The 18,011-nt window shown below is 36.7% G+C and overlaps 2 protein-coding genes and 1 long non-coding RNA gene across 4 annotated transcripts in view; 1 reads left to right on the top strand and 2 right to left on the bottom strand.

The window, feature by feature from the left end:
* Kcnd3 (potassium voltage-gated channel subfamily D member 3) overlaps nucleotides 1–3,534 on the top strand; it is a 204,069-nt gene extending 200,535 nt beyond the window's left edge. Inside the window, exon 8 of one of the 2 annotated variants that reach the window (XM_048814516.1) lies at nucleotides 363–3,534. In XM_048814516.1, the coding sequence (XP_048670473.1) occupies nucleotides 363–564 (202 nt within the window). In that variant the 3' untranslated portion in view covers nucleotides 565–3,534. The remainder of the gene's footprint in view (nucleotides 1–362) is intronic. The other variant, XM_048814517.1, reaches the window with a different exon arrangement.
* Nucleotides 1,146–7,612, bottom strand: LOC125620159. The gene is made up of 2 exons (XR_007351741.1): nucleotides 1,948–7,612; nucleotides 1,146–1,781 (listed from the first exon to the last, which is right to left on the bottom strand). It is a non-coding gene; the product is annotated as an uncharacterized LOC125620159 (long non-coding RNA).
* Nucleotides 7,613–9,725: 2,113 nt separating this feature from the next.
* Nucleotides 9,726–18,011, bottom strand: part of Ddx20 (DEAD-box helicase 20) — a 12,891-nt gene continuing 4,605 nt past the window's right edge. Inside the window, exons 3-11 of the mRNA XM_015502178.2 lie at nucleotides 17,514–17,682; nucleotides 16,761–16,875; nucleotides 16,502–16,644; nucleotides 16,215–16,353; nucleotides 16,060–16,118; nucleotides 14,784–14,866; nucleotides 14,140–14,245; nucleotides 13,900–14,001; nucleotides 9,726–11,429 (exon numbers count right to left, since the gene is read on the bottom strand). Coding sequence (XP_015357664.1) covers nucleotides 10,267–11,429; nucleotides 13,900–14,001; nucleotides 14,140–14,245; nucleotides 14,784–14,866; nucleotides 16,060–16,118; nucleotides 16,215–16,353; nucleotides 16,502–16,644; nucleotides 16,761–16,875; nucleotides 17,514–17,682 — 2,079 coding nt within the window. The 3' untranslated portion in view covers nucleotides 9,726–10,266. The remainder of the gene's footprint in view (nucleotides 11,430–13,899; nucleotides 14,002–14,139; nucleotides 14,246–14,783; nucleotides 14,867–16,059; nucleotides 16,119–16,214; nucleotides 16,354–16,501; nucleotides 16,645–16,760; nucleotides 16,876–17,513; nucleotides 17,683–18,011) is intronic.

Below are 18,011 nucleotides of genomic sequence, written 5' to 3'. Positions count from 1 at the left end.
CCCTCCCTTCTCTGCTTCTATTGAAGCCACGTCCCACTACCTTCAAATAAGTTGCAGAGAATTCAGGGAAAGCAAATGCCAAATGTCACAAATGACAGGTAAATGACCACTGCAGGGCAGGGGGATAGGGTGGGGAATGTATACTCTACATTCCTGAGCCCAATTCACATGACTTTGTAATTGTTAGTAGTTTAGGAATAATAGTTGAGAGTGGAAAATTACAAGCTGATTACCCAAGGCAGAGGTAGACGGTCTCCAAAATTTTCTCCTAGCTCCTAATAAGCAAGAAATGTAGGGGGTCAAGGAAGCTTTGGGCTGCTGGCAAGCAGGAACCATCATCAACTCACTCTTTTCTATCCTAGTCGCTCCAGCCTTAATTTGAAAGCAGATGACGGACTGAGACCAAACTGCAAAACATCCCAGATCACCACAGCCATCATCAGCATCCCCACTCCCCCAGCGCTAACCCCAGAGGGGGAAAGTCGGCCACCCCCTGCCAGCCCGGGCCCCAACACGAACATTCCTTCCATAGCCAGCAATGTTGTCAAGGTCTCTGCCTTGTAAAACCACTGGACAGAAAGCCACATGGGGTAGGGGGAGTGAAGGGGGCTGGCATGTTGGTGGGTGGCCAGTGGGACCACTCCCTCCCCCATTCTCCACTATTTCTGCCTGCCCCATTGCACCCCTAGCACTGAGAAGGAAAAAGAGGCAGCAAGGGGCACCCATGGTCCCCACTGCTGACCTGGACATAGCCCTGTGATACTGCATCTCACTGGGGCCAGAGAAAGGGAGGGAGGGGAAGGGTAGGGGACGGGTGGTGGGGGGATAGGCTGCCTGTCAAGGCAGGTCCTGGAAGGGGAGCCTCAGACCAAATGACAATTGTTTCTGGAGTCCCCAGTGAGGAAACTATAAGACCAAGAGCAGCAGAGGCCAAGAGGTCACATGCAAAACAGGAAGAAAATATAACACTGTGTATTTAAGCACCTTTTTCAAGGCTCTTAATGGATAATATTTATTCATGGGAAAAGGTGGAAAACAAAAACACCAACGGATTTTTGTGAAATGTTTTTCTCCATGGACCCAACATCTTTGAACCAAAACAATGCATTTTGTGAGGGTTTGTTTGTTTTTTTGTTTTTTCCTTCCTTTTATAGCAAAAGCTTTCAGGCTCTAAGTCAGTTATAGCTGAGTTCTTTCTCCATTCTCCCAGGTGGGTGAGGTCAACTGAGTCTGGGCCCTCATTGCCCAGCTGACCTGCACAGAGCTGCCAACTGACCACACAATAACCCTATGCTCTGTCTGTCCCTGTCTCCTTTGTCTCTGTACCTTTCTGCTTCCCCCTGGCTGTTTTTCTCTGAGTCCAACCATCTGTCTCTACACGGATCCAGTGATCCTGAGACGTGCTAGTAAAGCCTTCTCTGTCACTGCCAAGTATTACAGACTTGTGCCTGGGAGTTACATCTGAGTGAATGTAGAGGAAGGAATGAAGGAAGAATGGGGAGAGTTTCGGGATAAGGCCAGTCCACCTAAGAACAAAGATGTTTCCCTTGTCATTGGAACCACTAGTATTTGCAATTGCTCTTTCTGGGGAAGAGAGGAAATGGTCAGATTTATCACACTGAGATCTTGAAAAAGGAAAAGCCAACTTCTGGGAAGCCATCATCTCTAGTGTACCTGTGAAGAGAGGACAGAAGACTCCAGGACTCACAGCTGCAGCCGTCCCTTTGGCCCCTGGTGTCTATCCTTCATGTCAGGATCCACCATAAAGTCCATAAGGAGCTCTGCAAAAAGACCCCATGAGCAGTTTCTTCCAGAAAGGACAGCATAATGGACAAGAGTCTTCTGACTTACCTCCAGCCTGAGGCAACTCCCACATAGAGGCTGCAGGTTAATCCTGTGCCTCATGAAAGATGTTTCAAAGTATGAAATCAAATTAGAGATTCTTACCTGGTCTGAAAGATGCCTTGGGTCTGAAGCATCTTCAGGCCTGATCTCTGAAGATAGCTGCAATGAGGAAGAAGCTGATCGCCTCCATACAAATGAGGGAATGAAGATTATTTCTTGAAAACCTGGACAGCTTTTTTGTTCTAGTTTGCATCCTGGTGGGGCTGGGAACAGCATTTCTAGAATCCTCCTAACCATTTTCATCACTTATAGCAGAGCAGGTGGGCCTCAGGGTTAGTGACAAGCCCTTTCCTGCCCTCCTCAATCCCCAGCTACCCTACTGCAGCCTCTGTAGCCTGGGCACTGAAATGCACAAGCTTCCCCGGAACTCCTCATACATTCTGCAGCTTGGAGTTTAACTGTTTAATTGTAGGCCAAGAATTTCTCTGCCCACCACAGTCATCTAGATGAGTTTCACCAGCTAGGAACCTAAAAACTCTCTCTGTGGGCTTCCTTCTGACCCCAGTTCAAATGACCCTGTAGGCAGGAGAAGTCAATGGGTTTTGAGGTAACCAGGAGGTAGGCAAAAGATCAGAGGAGAGCCTTCTTTCAATCCTCATCTCCTTGTGCTTATCCTCACTACCCAATGATAGTCCTTTCTCTGGGTCTGGCCTCAAGAATTTCCCCTTAACATGGGAATGGGGTGGCTCCTGCCTTTGCAGCTTTGGTTTAAGAAAGCAGGAAAGTATTACCATACAACTATGGAGGCATATGTGTGCACACAACACATCACCAACCTAAACATATCTGAAAATAAATAAATCCATCCACGTCATACATACATCTCATCATGAAAGGCAGAGAACCAAGCCAGATTCCCATTTAGAAGGCAGGCAAAGGACTAAGAACTTTCTCTTGAATCCATGGATAATGGAACAAAGCTAGGAATTCCTAAGGACATTATACATCCTAAGAACTGAATGGGGTAAAGGATGGAGAGGTAAATAGGCACAAGGTTGCATATACAAATTGCCTGTGTTTCATTTAAGGTCATTACAGTATTAAGAATAATGACTGATTTAACCATGTCACTTTTGATAGTACACCAAAGGGAGTATGTTAGTAGTCCTTACAAAATTAATTTTAATTGATGTTCCAATTCCCCATGTTTTATTGACCCTAAGGAATTGAATGTTGTATGTTGCTTCATTTTCATTTCCAAAGTCCACATCATGACACTTCCTAATGATCATTAGACCATTCCCTTCATTTTCACCTTTCTTTGCAGCATTAGTCAGTGATGAGTGACCCACCTTACCTCTAGTCCAAAGATGTTAACCCAGGAAAATGGCTCACCTACACAATAGAATACAGCCAGACTACACTGCTAAATGGTATTTTAAAATAAACACACCATCAAAATGTACTGAATCAGCTTAATAAGTCTTAACTATTGACTAGCAACTGAAAAACAAGGAAATCAGTTTTCTGAAGACCAACAGCTTTTTGGTACAATGATGTTGAGCTTCATTTAGTTTGTGAACCACGTTAGCTTAATAAAAGGTTCCCAAAATACTTTTCCCACTCATGGTTTTTGAGGTAACCAGGACGTAGGCAGTGTTGAGGGCAGGAGGGTTAAAAACAAAACAAACAAAAAAAAACACTACATTCAAATATGTCAACTGAGTGGAAACAGAAAATACAGTAGAGTATATCAAACCTAGAAGAGACTAGGTCTAATTGAATGAATATCTAATTCATTTTATAGTATAGAAAGGTGAGACCCAGAGAAATGGATTTGCTCGAGGCCATGCAGTCAGTTAATGACAGAATTGGGACCAGAAGTATAGTCCTTTGACTAATGCTTCCTGCCCCCCGCCCCCCAACACACACATTGCCTCCCAGAAGCAATGCTTTGGAGACGACCCATGAAAGACTCCATGCTAGAATTAGAGAGTCTTGTAAATAGAAATACTTCTTGGACACAGCCCTTGGAAATTTTCTGACAGTGCTAATACAAATTGAACTCTAGAAGTTACCATTTTCTGGGTGGAACCATCTATGGACCACCAACTCTGACAGAAACAGATAATAGTCAAGGGTTTTTTTGAGTCAGATGTTGTCTTTTCTCAATGAAGAGAAGGCTAGGATGATACCATTTCAAAGCACACCTTTCCTTATGTTCCTGACAACAATGTCTAAAACCTTGACTCAGAGAGATGAAACAGGCAGACTCATCCAAGTTCATATGGCAAGTTAGTGGCAGAACCACAATTCAATCCAAGACCTAAACATCTTGACCTGAGATTTTTTTTTCTATTTCATATTTAAAAATATAAGGCTTGCTTATATTTTTAAAACCTGGTTTTCAAGGGTGGTAATTAGGGGAGAAAATATTTCATTCAGAACCACCCTGAGGAATCAGGACTTCCAGAAGCAAACTATTATTTTTCCCTAATCCCCTATTTTCCTAAGTAGTGTCAAGCTCAGGACTAATTGTACAGAACCCTTTTCAAGAGACCAATAGATATTCTCAATGACAGCTGAACACATTGTCTACAATAACACAGAATTTAAAAAGAAAGTGGTTAATACTGATCCATGATTAACCAAAACCACATGTGGATATGCTGAGGACTTTATCCAGGTTTTTTCCTGCAGTTCAGGATTATGTCAAGTAGGGAATGTATACATTAAAACATTATATACCTAGATTTTTTTTCGGTCTTAAAATTTTGCACAGTAGTGGTTGAAATTGAGCTAACACTAGAATTGAGGTTATTAATGAATTTCAGGCATTTACCCCCCTCACTTTAATTACCAGGTAACATAAGGCAAGATCCCAACGCTGTTAATTTAAGGCAATATTAGTATCCCTCTATACTAGTCGGCATGGTTACCATGATAACAGAATCCTGAGAAACTTTTAATTCTTCCCTTTTTGGTTTCCTAATGAATTCTTGTTATTTGCAAAGCTTTAAAATGATCGGATGAAGAAAAAACACTGTTTTGACCCATGACCCTTGGAATGTTTCCCAAACAGAGTCATGAAGAGCATCATTAGAACTAAAAGAAAGTGGCTATCAGAAAATGAAACAGCTTTAAAGGGATTCCTTATAAGTCTTGTTTTCTATTTAGGATGTTCTGCATTTTTTCTCATCAAATGTGGGAATGACATTATCTTAGCAGGTTACTTTACTACACTGGCCGATATCACTGACCCAAGTCCTGGGGGTGGGGGTGGGAGGCCCTCGGACCAATGGACTATTTTACAAACCTGGGAGGTGGGAGGGATGGTCTATTTTTGATAATTGACATTCCAGTATGTTTTCCTTAGAGGTCACATTCTCCCATTGTTATTGTGAAAAACATCAATTGTGATTTTTTTTCTATTTTCGTATAATAAATGGAGCTTTGCTTAAACAACATCACATAGCAAAGAAATATACTGTACAAAACTGCAGGAAGATAAACGTGAAAACTTTCTATGGGAAAATGACTCTTGAGTTTCCTGTCGTCTTCTTTTGAAACTGTAGTGCATATGTTACAACATGTATATCATTTACAGTATTGAGTCGTGTGCCACTGCTGTACCTGATGTATCCAATCTGGATTAAACAAACTATGTGCCACAAACCCTGAGATTGACTATGAATAGTTATTTTTTTTTAAGTTTTTTAGTTGTAGATGGACACAATACCTTTATTTATTTTCATGTGACGCTGAGGATCGAACCCAGCACTTTACACATGCTAGGCAAGCACTCTACCACTGAGCCACAACCCCAGCCATGAACAGTTTAAGATTAGTTCTCCATTCCTTCCAATGGTACTACCATGCACTAGAAAATAATAGTAATATGAACAAAGAGGGATTTCTACCCAAGAAATGACAATCTTAGGGTTGCATAAAGGCCTAGTCTAAACCACCTACTAGCCTCCCTCAAAGTAACTCTATAAGAACTTCCTGATGGTTCTTGCCTGCCCCTATGCTATAGCAATGGATGTTCACTAACAAATAAAAATTTAAAAGGTAAATCACTTAACTACATTTGTCAATAGCTCTTTTGAGGCCCTGCCCTTTATCATTGAAAGAGAACCTGCCATTATGTGCAGTTCTGGTTCTACTAAGAATATATATATAATATCTGCTCCTCTATCTAAACCAAAGTCTCAAGCAATAAAAATCCAAAGTGTTTGTTATATGGGGTTGAATAAAAAGCTTAGTAACCAGAAGCTTGTTTAGGTTCTATCACATATATGACTTCTTATCAGTCACTTTCTCTTTGCTTCATTTCTTTGCTCATCTTAACCGGATTAGATACCTTTAAGATCTGCTTTAAAATTAAGAATTATGTAAGTGGTACGTACAGCTGCCATTTTCATGTTTTAGAGTGGCATCAAAAATATGAATCCTTTTAATTTCCCTACAACTACTAATCAATGAAAACAGAAATAGAAATGGAACATTAAGGCAGATGCTTGATGGCCTAAGGTCCTAGAAGTTGGCTGTTAAATTCATTTTAATCACTAATGCTTACATCCCCATCACCCACTAGGTGTCACTACAGCTCAAATAATCTGGTAGAAAGAAAACCAGATGTGAATCCCTGTTTTCATTAAAAAGCACTAAATGTCAAGTAGGACAGATGTGCTTATTCACAGAGGTACAAATTAATAAACATGTTCTACAAAAATAAGAGGATAACCTTGCAAGAGTTCCAATGTCAGCTATAACTATCAAAAATAAATTTATATCTATAAAATATTTACTTTTAAATATTCACCCAATTTCAGTTTAAGGAGAGAAAGCCCCAAAATTTCAAACTTTTCCCTTATTGATGTGACTTTGCACCATGTACAGCCAGAGGAATGAGAAGTTGTGCTCCATTTGTGTACAATATGTCAAAATGCATTCTACTGCCATGTATAACTAATTAGAACAAATTTTAAAATTTAAAAAAAAAACTACTCCCTTATAAAGTTTCATCTAAAAATACTAGAATTTATATGTACAGTTATTTTTAATATTCTGGGGCTGAAGTCTACCTTTAAACCACATGTCGTTAAAGCTTAGTAAATTTAGGAAATATTACTTTTAATTAAAGAGTAAACCGTATTCTAAGTGAGAAATATCCAAAGAAGCAGATTTCCCATATTTCTCTACATGTTAATACTAAAATCCTAATTCAAGTTAAAGCATATGGATTGAAAACTATTTGAAAATTTAGACATTTAACCAATCTGCATCAGAGTTCATCCACACTACTTGAATTTATAAAGGTCTTCTATATTCATAAATTTCATTATGGTTTTCTATGATTAGACAATATTTTTGCTTCATTATGAGTCATTTAACAATTAAATCTTTTTTTAATCAAATATTATATCTAATGAAATCTGGAGTAATGCTATTATACCCATATTGATTACATACTAAAAACTATATGGTGTGAATGAAGATTTTATTATTTTTATACTAGTATCCAATAGGAAGCCAACTAAATGTATAAATGGATAGAGAAAGCAAGTCCTTGTACCACCAATTCTGCATAATTATTTGCCAGATCACTATTAAGTCAGGGTGGTAATAAGGCAAATATTTGTAGTGATTTTTCTTTCTTTTCTTTTTTTAAATTTTTTAAATCTTTTTAAAAAATTTTTTTATAGTTGTAGATTGACAGAATGCCTTTGTTTATTTTTATGTGGTGTTGAGGATCAAACCCCAATGCCTCACGCATGCTAGGCAAGTGCTCTGCCACTGAGCTACTTCCCCAGTTCTGACAATTAAATCTTTTTTTTTTAATATTTATTTTTTAGGTGTAGATGGACACAACACAATGCCTTTATTTTTATGTGGTGCTGAGAATCGATCCCGGGTCCGGCCTGTGCTAGGTGAGCACTCTACCGCTGAGCCACAATCCCAGCCCAACAATTAAATCTTAAAACTAAAAGGAACCCTAAAAATCTTCCACTCCCCAGTGCTAACAATCAAACCCAGGGCCTCAAGCATTCTGTCACTGCATATATCCCCAGTCCCCACCCCAATTTTCCCACTCCATTGATGAGAAAAACTGGACCTTCAGAGGCTAAATGACTATTACAAGGCTAGAAAGTAGAAGACTCTCAATCAGGGCAAGTACTCTTTTCAAGTGAACTTACCTTAAACCTAACAATGGTTCATAACAGATTATGTGAACATGCACCTAGACTAACAAATCCAAACAAAAAGCCTTTGCCACAAAAGACAAATCAGACACCTTCCACATTCACTACTTTAACTACCTTTTATTTGGGAAAGTAATGATTAAATTTTCCTAGTAAATGCTTATGAAAATTCTAGCAATTAGTATTTTCATAAAGTATGGATATGCTCACCTCTAGCTTATTTTCTATAGAAAAAAAAATAATAAACACAAAATAAAACAAACCTAGAGAGAATCCAATTAATTTCAAGACTAATGGGTAACTTCTTTAAGCTGCAGCATATCCTAAATTAATCTCCTAGCAATGATAACTGTGAACTTGGCTATATTTTGGGAAAAGGGGTAGGAAAGGGTAGCAATGACAGGATCATATTTAAATGTGTAATTAAGATCTCTCCTTCTTAATGACATGGTGGACCTAATTATGGACTTGCTATCTACAATATTAATTCATTTTAATTTGACAACACATGCACAGTGCTGAAACATTTAAGGCCTATCACTGATCAACTCAACAAGAATCCAAGTTAACCAGTTTAAGATTGTGTTCAGTGGATGTTAGACAGTAAATGGTGATGACTGTGGGTGTTTGCTAACAGCCCTAGAAAAAAGTACTTATTTTTTTTTTTTTTTAGAGAGAGAGAGAGAATTTTAATATTTATTTTTTAGTTCTTGGCGGACACAACATCTTTGTTTGTATGTGGTGCAGAGGATCGAACCCGGGCCGCACACACGCCAGGCGAGCACGCTACCGCTTGAGCCACATCCCCAGCCCGAAAAAAGTACTTATATTGCCTAGACAATATAAGAGTATAAGGAAAAGAGGCTGCCTTTTAAAAATGAATAAGCACCGATGTGATTCTGCAATCTGTATTTGGGGTAAAAATGGGAGTTCATAACCCACTTGAATCTAATGTATGAAATATGATATGTCAAGAGCTTTGTAATGTTTTGAACAACCAATAAAAAAAAAAAGAAAAAGAAAATGAATAAGCTTCTCAAAGATAAAACATAAGAGTTCTCTCACACAAAATCCAGTTTACAGAAAGGTCTGGCAACCAAAAGCTTAATGATAAAAGGACTGCCAGAGAAAAAAAAAAAGAACATGTAACTTCCCATTACATTTTTCTAAATCATAATTTATAGATACACCATCCAGAAAAATGACAGCTCCCCTTGGATCCTGGCATTAAAAGTAAAAACTGAGGGAATTTTTCTATAAGAGACAAGATGAAGACACTCTAAGAAGAGGCTAAAAAGGGAAGTACTCTGCTTCCACAAAATACTCAGCACTAACAACTTCCCCTTACCTACTAGCAGAGCAGGTCAGTTCTTAACCTGGGTTCCACAAATGTTCTTCAGGGAATCTATGAACCCTCTAAAATTAACATTCAGAATTCTGCTTCTAGAATGAGAAACAGTGGCCCACCTATAGCTTCTATCAAAATAAAAAATAGTCAAATATACTAATCCAAAAATAATCCAATACATATTAAAACTGCTCCTCTACCTGAGCAACATAAATAAGACAGATGGCCACTCTTACAACATAAATAAGATGTAAACACACAGTAAAAATGTGAATAGTTTTCACAATCTCAAAAACAAAAAGACTTAAAAAGATAACGTCAACATGTTAAGCTAAATGTTTTTATTAGTAATAAAATTTTTATTGGAAGTAAATAACACCAAATCAAGTACTTTTGGGAAAACCTAAAGCTATCTTTAAATATTCCTCCCTGCCTGAACCTAAAAGATCTATCTACCATGCTACGAATTTCTACAAGAATGCAGCTCAAGTCTTGTGTAAAGAACTCCACAGACAGATTAACACTACTTTTTCAAATCTTTACTTTTTATTTTTTTAAGGAAGCAGTGGTATATATGTCATCTTTTTAAATGCTTCTTTTGGGAATAGCTTACAGAAAATGGCATGTTGGGACTTTTAGCTCTATGCTCCCAAAATTCTCTTTTAAGAATATAAAGAAGTTTTGTTTAAAAAAAAAAAAAAAAAAGATGGAATACACCTGGACTTAGTCAAAATAATGTGAAAAATAGATGGGTCCTGTGGAAAGTCTTAAGTCTTTTCAATTTCCTCAAAAATGCCACTATATGCCACTCTATTCTAGGTCAAGGAGGACAGGTATCTATTTGATGGACGCAGATATATCCTATAATCACTGATTACCACGCATCATTTCTTGTAGATAAACTGTGTTCATGTGATAGGCTGCCATCCAACTTGGATGTCTCTGAGCATTCCAATAATACGACTGAGAAGCAGCAGCATAATATTCTTGCCATGCCCTATAGTAAGCTCTCCAGTACTCCTCATAATCCTGGTAGGTATCAGAAAAATTTAGATGTCCTTCCCTATGACAATCATACCAATCATCTTCCTGGGGTTCTGTGTGTAATCGATAGGAAGAGTGCCTAGGTAGGTTTCTCCGGCTCTGCTTAGCTCGCTGGTTTGACCCCTCTTTATGCCTTGCCTTTACCTGGATTTCAGGTGATTCCTGATATTCCTCTGGATTGGAAGCATCATTTCCATTCAGGTGTTGTTCTAAAGAGATATGGCCATCCACAGGAGTAGATTCAGACTCTTTCAGTTGAATATCAGAAGAGCCTTCCAAGTATGACTTATTTCCTTTGCTCTGGGAAGAAGTCCTTGAGCTGTAAGAATCACTGTCACTCTCCGAGTCTCCAGATTGGCTACTACTTGCCAATATCTGTACTCTCTCTTCAGTAACTCTATTTCTCACAAAACCATTTTGAGGGTTCACAGTCTGATCCCCAGGACCTGTGTAGTGCCTGATAATTTCCACAGGTTTCTCTAACCCCTCTTTGATATAATGTTCATAATCCTCTACTAGTTCTGCAAAAGTCAGAGTGCATGGTTGATGGATTTTAAAGGAAGACAAACAAGGGATTTTGGGGAGTGACACAGGGAAAGCTTCTTTGACTTGTTGCTGACTGCTGGTAGAATTTTCCACAGGGGTCTGAGCAGAATTCTTCATTTGTTCTTCCACTTGTATGGCACACCCCAGTTCTTTTGGTGATGTTGCTTTTTCTATAATTCCACATTCTGAGTGGCTTTTCACAGGAAGCTTTTGTTTGGTGTTAACTTTTGATTTGACTGATAATGCAGATACAGAAGTATTTCTAGAGGAAGCCACGTGGTTACCATGAACTTTCTGAGTTTGAAAGGCTCTATCTATTTTTTGAATATGCTTTTTTAGGGGCTGGTTAGGTGCACTTGCTAAGCCATATGTATGCATAGCAGCTTTAACCTCCACATCCCAATCCAAACATTCTTCCATCAGACCAGGAGGGATGGGATCTACATAAAAGAAAAAAAATATAAAATTCTCAAGCTGTGCTCAACCAGCATTTTCTCAATGATTTTATACATTTTCTATGGTCATGTAAGTTTAAACACAAAATATGCAAATAACGTACTAAGAAACTTAAGAAATATATTAATATTTTTAACAATTAAGCAATCGTGCAATAAAGGAATTTACCTAAGAAATTAAGTCTTATCAATTTCCTCAAAAATGCCACTATGTGTCACTCTATTCTAGGTCAAGGAGGACAGATATCTATCAATTACTTGTTGAAAGTTTAATGAACTCAGATATATCCTATAATTACTGGTTACCACGCATCATTTCAGCCAGGTGCAAAGGCGCATGCCTACAAGCCCAGTGGCTTGGGAGTCTGAGGCAAGAGGAATGCCAAGTTTGAGAAGAGCCTCAGCAAGTGAGGCCCTAACCAACTTAGTGAGACCTTGTCTCAAAAAATAAAAAGGCTGGGGATGTAGCTCAGTGGCAGAGTGCCCCGAGTTCAATCAAAGGAAGGAAGGAAGGAGGGAGGGAGGGAGGGAAGGAACAAAGAAAGGAAGGAAGGAAGGAAGATATAAGACCCGTATATACTATTAAGCAGTAGCTACTCCACCTCTACTCAAAAAGAGCTTATTCTCAAGAGTGATGAACAAGTCTGCACCACGTTTCTCATCTTTTTTATCCTTCCTCTCTTCAGTCCCTCTCCTTTATCTCACTACTGCTGACAGCCAAATAAGTTATTAGAAAATGAACTGTGCTCTCCAAAGCTTCAACCATAACTCTACCCACCTATATCTTCCACCCTATACCCCAACACTCTCTTTAACAGTGAAGAGAAATCCTCTACAGAAAAAAAAAGGGGGGGGCTAGATAACTGAAAAGATCTATAGTACTAATACACTTCTAATTTTTTAAAAATGTGCTACCTTCATTTTTCTAAGTCTTATTCCCCAAGTGTGACAATTCGCTTCCACATATATACTCAAGACCTTCCCAAAGTGTGACTGATTTTTATCTTAGGCAGAAAAGACATATTGAGCCCGTGCTTCATAAAGATCTTTACTGTCTATTGTTGTTTATGTCCCATGTATGTGTACACACTAAACCCCTTGAGTCTGGATTCTTCAATGAAGGTTCTTGATCCTTTGATGAACAGACTCTGACTAAAACTCTGATTCCTACTCAAATGACATCCCTTGCTTATCTAGACCTAAAATACAGGCCAATTTCCCTCCTTGTCTTGCCATAGGTAACTCATCTGAACAGTTTTGTAAGACAAGTTCCCATTCTAATATAGACCTAAGAGGATGAATATCATTCTCATGATTTCTGGGTTGTTCACATTACATAAAGATCCAAATATATCATTTTCTAGCATCCAAAGGCAAATTTTATTTTTATCATTAGATGCTATGATACTGAATCCTAAAAGAAGTTCTAATGCTCTTCTACCAAGTTTCAATTTTTTTTCCATATCAATAGACTTACACATAGAAAGAACTGACAGTTTTAGAACCAATACAGAATTGATTGAACCAAAAGATATCTATTCTAAAACATTTTACAAATCATTACATAAGCTTAGGGCAACTAAAGATATTTGTAAAAAAAAAAAAAAAAAACAAACCATAAAATAAATTATTACCAAGCCAGAATTACTAGAATCCACAGAAATCCAAGATCTGTGCTTAATCTATTATAAAATAACTAACAAAATTAAATATAGAATCAATAACGTTCTATTTATTCAATAATACACATCCCACATTCTACAAGTTTTACATATATATATATATACACACACACACACACACACATACACAATGTGTATGTAAACATTTATATATACCATTTATAGTGTACATTTACTATAACATGCATATCAAATCATGTTTCCACTCAAAAAGTTTTTTAAGACTGTTTTTAAGAAATCATTAAGTTTCAAATATCTACTATTTCCAAGATGACACTTTAAAAACAGAATGAGCCACTAAGATCAAAAGAAAAACATTCAAATTGTTCAAAATAGTATTCAAATTAAAAATACTGTTCCTTCCCTTGGTGACAAAAAGAGGATATGGCAAGAATTACCTTCATAACAACTTACAGGAAGTAAAATACCTCACTTTGTCAAAGAACAATAAAGCCAAATTGCAAGGCCACTAACTTAAAAAACAGAGCTAATATAGTAGTAGAATATTTTCCATTTTTCGTGTGCTATTAGTTAGCTTGAAATTCTGTTCTCAATACTTAGCTGTAACACCTTCTTTAACCTGTCTATGCCTGAATGTCCTAATCTACAAAAAGCAAGTAACAGTACAAACCTCACAGGACTGTATTGAGAATTAAGTTAACATACAGTACTGTGAATAATAGCTAACATATCATAAGCATTCTATTATTATTTATGTTACACTTATCATCACTATAATTGTTATGACAACAAAATGACACAGAAAATTATACCTGGTAAAGGAAGAAGATTGATATTACATTTGTGGGCAATTTTCATCATCATATTTTCTTCTTCTCCCCGGCAACAATAGGTAACCGTCAGTCCCAATGTCCCTAAAAGCAGAGGGAGTGTTAGGTAGTAAATCATTTTCACATGACATTCCAAGTCCACCTATCACATTACAGATTCTTCCCATTAAAGAATACACTCAAACTTTTTTCATTTTTCTTTTTTTTTTTTTTTTTTTTTACCAAAACGACCAGCTCTGCCAATCCGATGCATGTATGTCTCCCAGTCCAATGGCACATCCAGATTTACAACCAGATTCACCTTCTCAGCATCAATTCCACGGGAAGTCTTGAATTGAAGAAGACAAGAATTATCTGTCTACATTAATTATAGCATGGCTACCAATGTACATTATATTTTTTAAGTATAACCAAGAGCCAAATTAAGAAGAGGAAAATATTTAGGAGCAAAGAAAATCTATTCTTAATAACTAATTTCAAAAACAAAGACTAAAACATTTATTTATTTATTTATTTATTTTTGGCAGAGGGCAGTACTGGGATTGAACCGAAGGATACTTTACCACTGGGCCACATCCCCAGCCTTTTTTATTTAGTCATAGTATCTCACAAAGTTACTGAGACTGGCCTCAAACTTGTGATCCTTCTGCTTCAACCTCCAAAGTTGCTGAGTTTTCAGACATGCATCACCACACCCAGTGGTTAAAGACATTTTTAAGGAAATGTTTTACCCAGAATTGGAAAGATAATTATCTTCTGGCATTCTTGATATACACATACACATAAAGTAATAAGTAAAATCTTTAGATCTGATAATAGAACATGTCAAGATGAATTAGTTATCCACACAGAATCAGTAAACTTACCAAATCTGTAGAAATGAGGACTCTGCAATGAAACTGCTTCAGTTTAGCCATAGCATCTAAACGCTGATTCTGATTCATGTTGCCTAAAAAGATCCGCCCCCCCGAAAAGAAAAGGCATATAAAAACAATGAAACAATACATATTTACCAAATCTGCAAAAAGCGAGGGACATAACTCCCAATCCTAATACTTTAAATACATCAGTCACAATTAATTCTGTCCTGGGAAAACCTAGATTAAGATCTAAAGTCAGAATCTTACAATATGCTTTAGGCAATTATTCTGAAATTAAAAAATTAATTTTAAATGGTATCCAAATTATGCCTGCAGATACAGCATTACATCTGGAAAGTTATATATGATGTATAACAAATAACTCTAAGAAAAATAAAATTACTTTAATCAACCCTTTGTAAATTTGGTGTCAAAGTAAAATCCAGAACCCAAATATTGGCCTGTTAGAAAATAGACTCCCTAGTACTTCAGGATACACTAAACAAGCTCAATCTAACAGGCTAAGAAATAAAAGAGCGGCCAGGGTTGTGGCTCAGTGGTGCAGCGTTTGCCTACCATGCATGAGGCACTGGGTTTGATCCCTGGCACCACATAAAAATAAAAACAAATAAAATAAAGGTATTGTGTCCATCTATAACTAAAAAATATATTTAAAAATAAAAGAGAGAACTATAAAAATGATCTCACTAATTAAAAATTTCCTTTAAATCTTTCATTTCTATTACGCCAGCAATAATAACATAACTTTGAGGCAAGAACTGAATCACTTTTGCCTTCCACAAGACTATAAACAGTCAACTCAAAGGTTAAAGGAATAGCTTTAGTGGTAGAACATTTGCCGAGCATGCACAATACTCTAGGTTCAATCCCCAGCACCACCACCAAAAAAAAAAACAAAAAGTCAATTCAGCTAGCAATTCTTAGCATTTTAACAATGTCAAGGAACAAACTCTTTTAGGATAACAAACTTTATTTTATAGATTTAAGTTTTTTGTGGATATAACTTAGAAATTCTAATAAAAATTAAGTCTCTTTGAATACTAGTTTTCTAATTTATTACTATATACCAAGTTACTTCTTAATAAAATCAGGATCTCATAATATCCAATTCCAGTGAAAAATAAGTCTGAAATAGCCTTTACCCTGAAGAGTCAGGGCAACGTCATTAACAAGACAATTCATGAAGTGGTACTTCCTTCTGACTAGAGAGGCAGACTTCAAGTCAATATACTAAACAAAAATTAACATGAGATGAACTTGCCTGAAATACACTCAGCAGGAAAGCCTTTAGAAGAAAGGATATCAGCCAAATGTTGCGCTCTATGAAAAAATAACAGTTTATAATTTTACAAATATTGCCCTATGTCTTTCCTTTCACTCCAGAAGTTCCCCATATGATCTTTTAAATTGTATTACCTGCTGTGCAAATTAGAAAAGACTAAGGCTTGATTAAATGGAATTCTGCTGAAGAGTTCCTGTAAATGCTGAGCCTTTTCCTCAAAAATCTTATGTGCCAAAGGGTACAAATTGACAACTTTGTAATACTGCTTCAAACCTACAAAGAAGTCAAGAGTCATCAGTTAAAACAAACACATTTGCTATATCCTAAAAACTATGAAACAGCAAAAGCCAACTAGGCAAAGAAAAGCTCCAGTATATCATGAACAAACTAAAAATGTTAAGTACCCAAAATCCGTACATACCTATGAGACTTGGATCACTGGAATTCAATCTTACAAAAGTGGGCTCTCTCATATACCTTGTCAAAGCATTAGCCAAAAATTCAGGGTAAGTAGCTGATACTGCCAACATCTGTTTACTAGCAGGCAAAGAAGAATAAATCCAACTGCAAAATAAAACATATATCATGAAAATCATTCAGGCAGTAATCACTACCTAGAAAAGATATAGACAGATACTTTGGGGTACCATTCTTATAGTCAAGTTAGTTATTTTGCTTACTTTATTTGCTCCTGGAAGCTGCCTTCTTCTAAAAGTTTATCTGCTTCATCAAGAATAAAGAGACGAATGCTGCTTGGATTCAAGTAGTCAAGTTCAATGAGTTGTTTAATTCTCCCTAAATTCCAGAAAAAAAGCACACTGAAATATTTATGATGTACTAAATCTGCACCAATGTTTTACTCCATTCACAGGTTGTAATGCTAAATTTTGTGACTCAATTCTCATTATTCACTTATACATTAAACAAACTAAGAAATCTAAGGTGTTGATCTTGCCTAAGCCCACTTTTTCCCTCCCTTTACATTAAAAAAAGGAAAATAAATGCCATTTCTATCAAATCTAGCATTCAATTCTGAGTAATTCATGACCAAATGATTAATAAAGAGGCCAAAGAATAACTGCAATCCATGGTTTAGTGGGGCTTCCAAAAAGTCATCTCATATCTTCTCTTCTCAGAAGCTTATCCCATATGTATACTCAAATATCCTTAGGAATGGAGTTCATAAATTCTGTTGGTAATCCAGTCATATATCAGTCTCACTGGTCTAATGCTCTTCACTTCTAATCAAAAAAATTATTATTGGGACTAGGGATATAGCTCAGTGGTAGAGTACTTGCCTAGCATGCATGAGGGCCATGAGGGCCAGATCCCCCCAACAAAAATAATATCACAGTTATCAAAGATTCTTATATCCTTACTGTTATTAAAGTGTTTGGTTCCTTAAGAACCCCAGTTAGGTCTTGATATCTTACCAGGAGATCCAACAGCAATATGACACTTTTTAAGTCTGGTTTTGTCTTGTGATAATGGAGTTCCTCCAATAAAGACATGACACTCTAAGCCTTCCATTTTTATTCCAATGGCTGTAATAACAGAATGTATCTGTACAGCAATTTCTCTTGTAGGAGCCAAGATCAAAATCTACAAAAATGTAAAACACCTTTAACAAGACAAAGGAATAAATACACATAACTAGCATTCATTATATGATGTACTATTTTTCACTTAAATGATCATTTAAAATGATGAGTTTTTATCTCTATTTGCCAATGATATGACCCAATATCTAGAAGACCCAAAAAAACTCAATCAAAGACTTTTAGAGATGAGTTCAGCAAAGTAGCAGGATACAAGATCAACATCCAAAAATCAAATTCTATATTCCAACAGTGTTCAACCAAGGAAAAAATCAGAAAAACTATCCCATTCACAATAACCTCAAAAAAAAAAAAAAAAAAAAAAAATTAAAA

The sequence above is a fragment of the Marmota marmota genome, unplaced genomic scaffold, assembly GCF_001458135.2.
Source record: "Marmota marmota marmota unplaced genomic scaffold, marMar, whole genome shotgun sequence".
NCBI classification, from domain to species: domain Eukaryota; kingdom Metazoa; phylum Chordata; class Mammalia; order Rodentia; family Sciuridae; genus Marmota; species Marmota marmota.
Note: the sequence above shows the minus strand (reverse complement) of the source record. Positions and strands in the feature narration are given on the sequence as shown.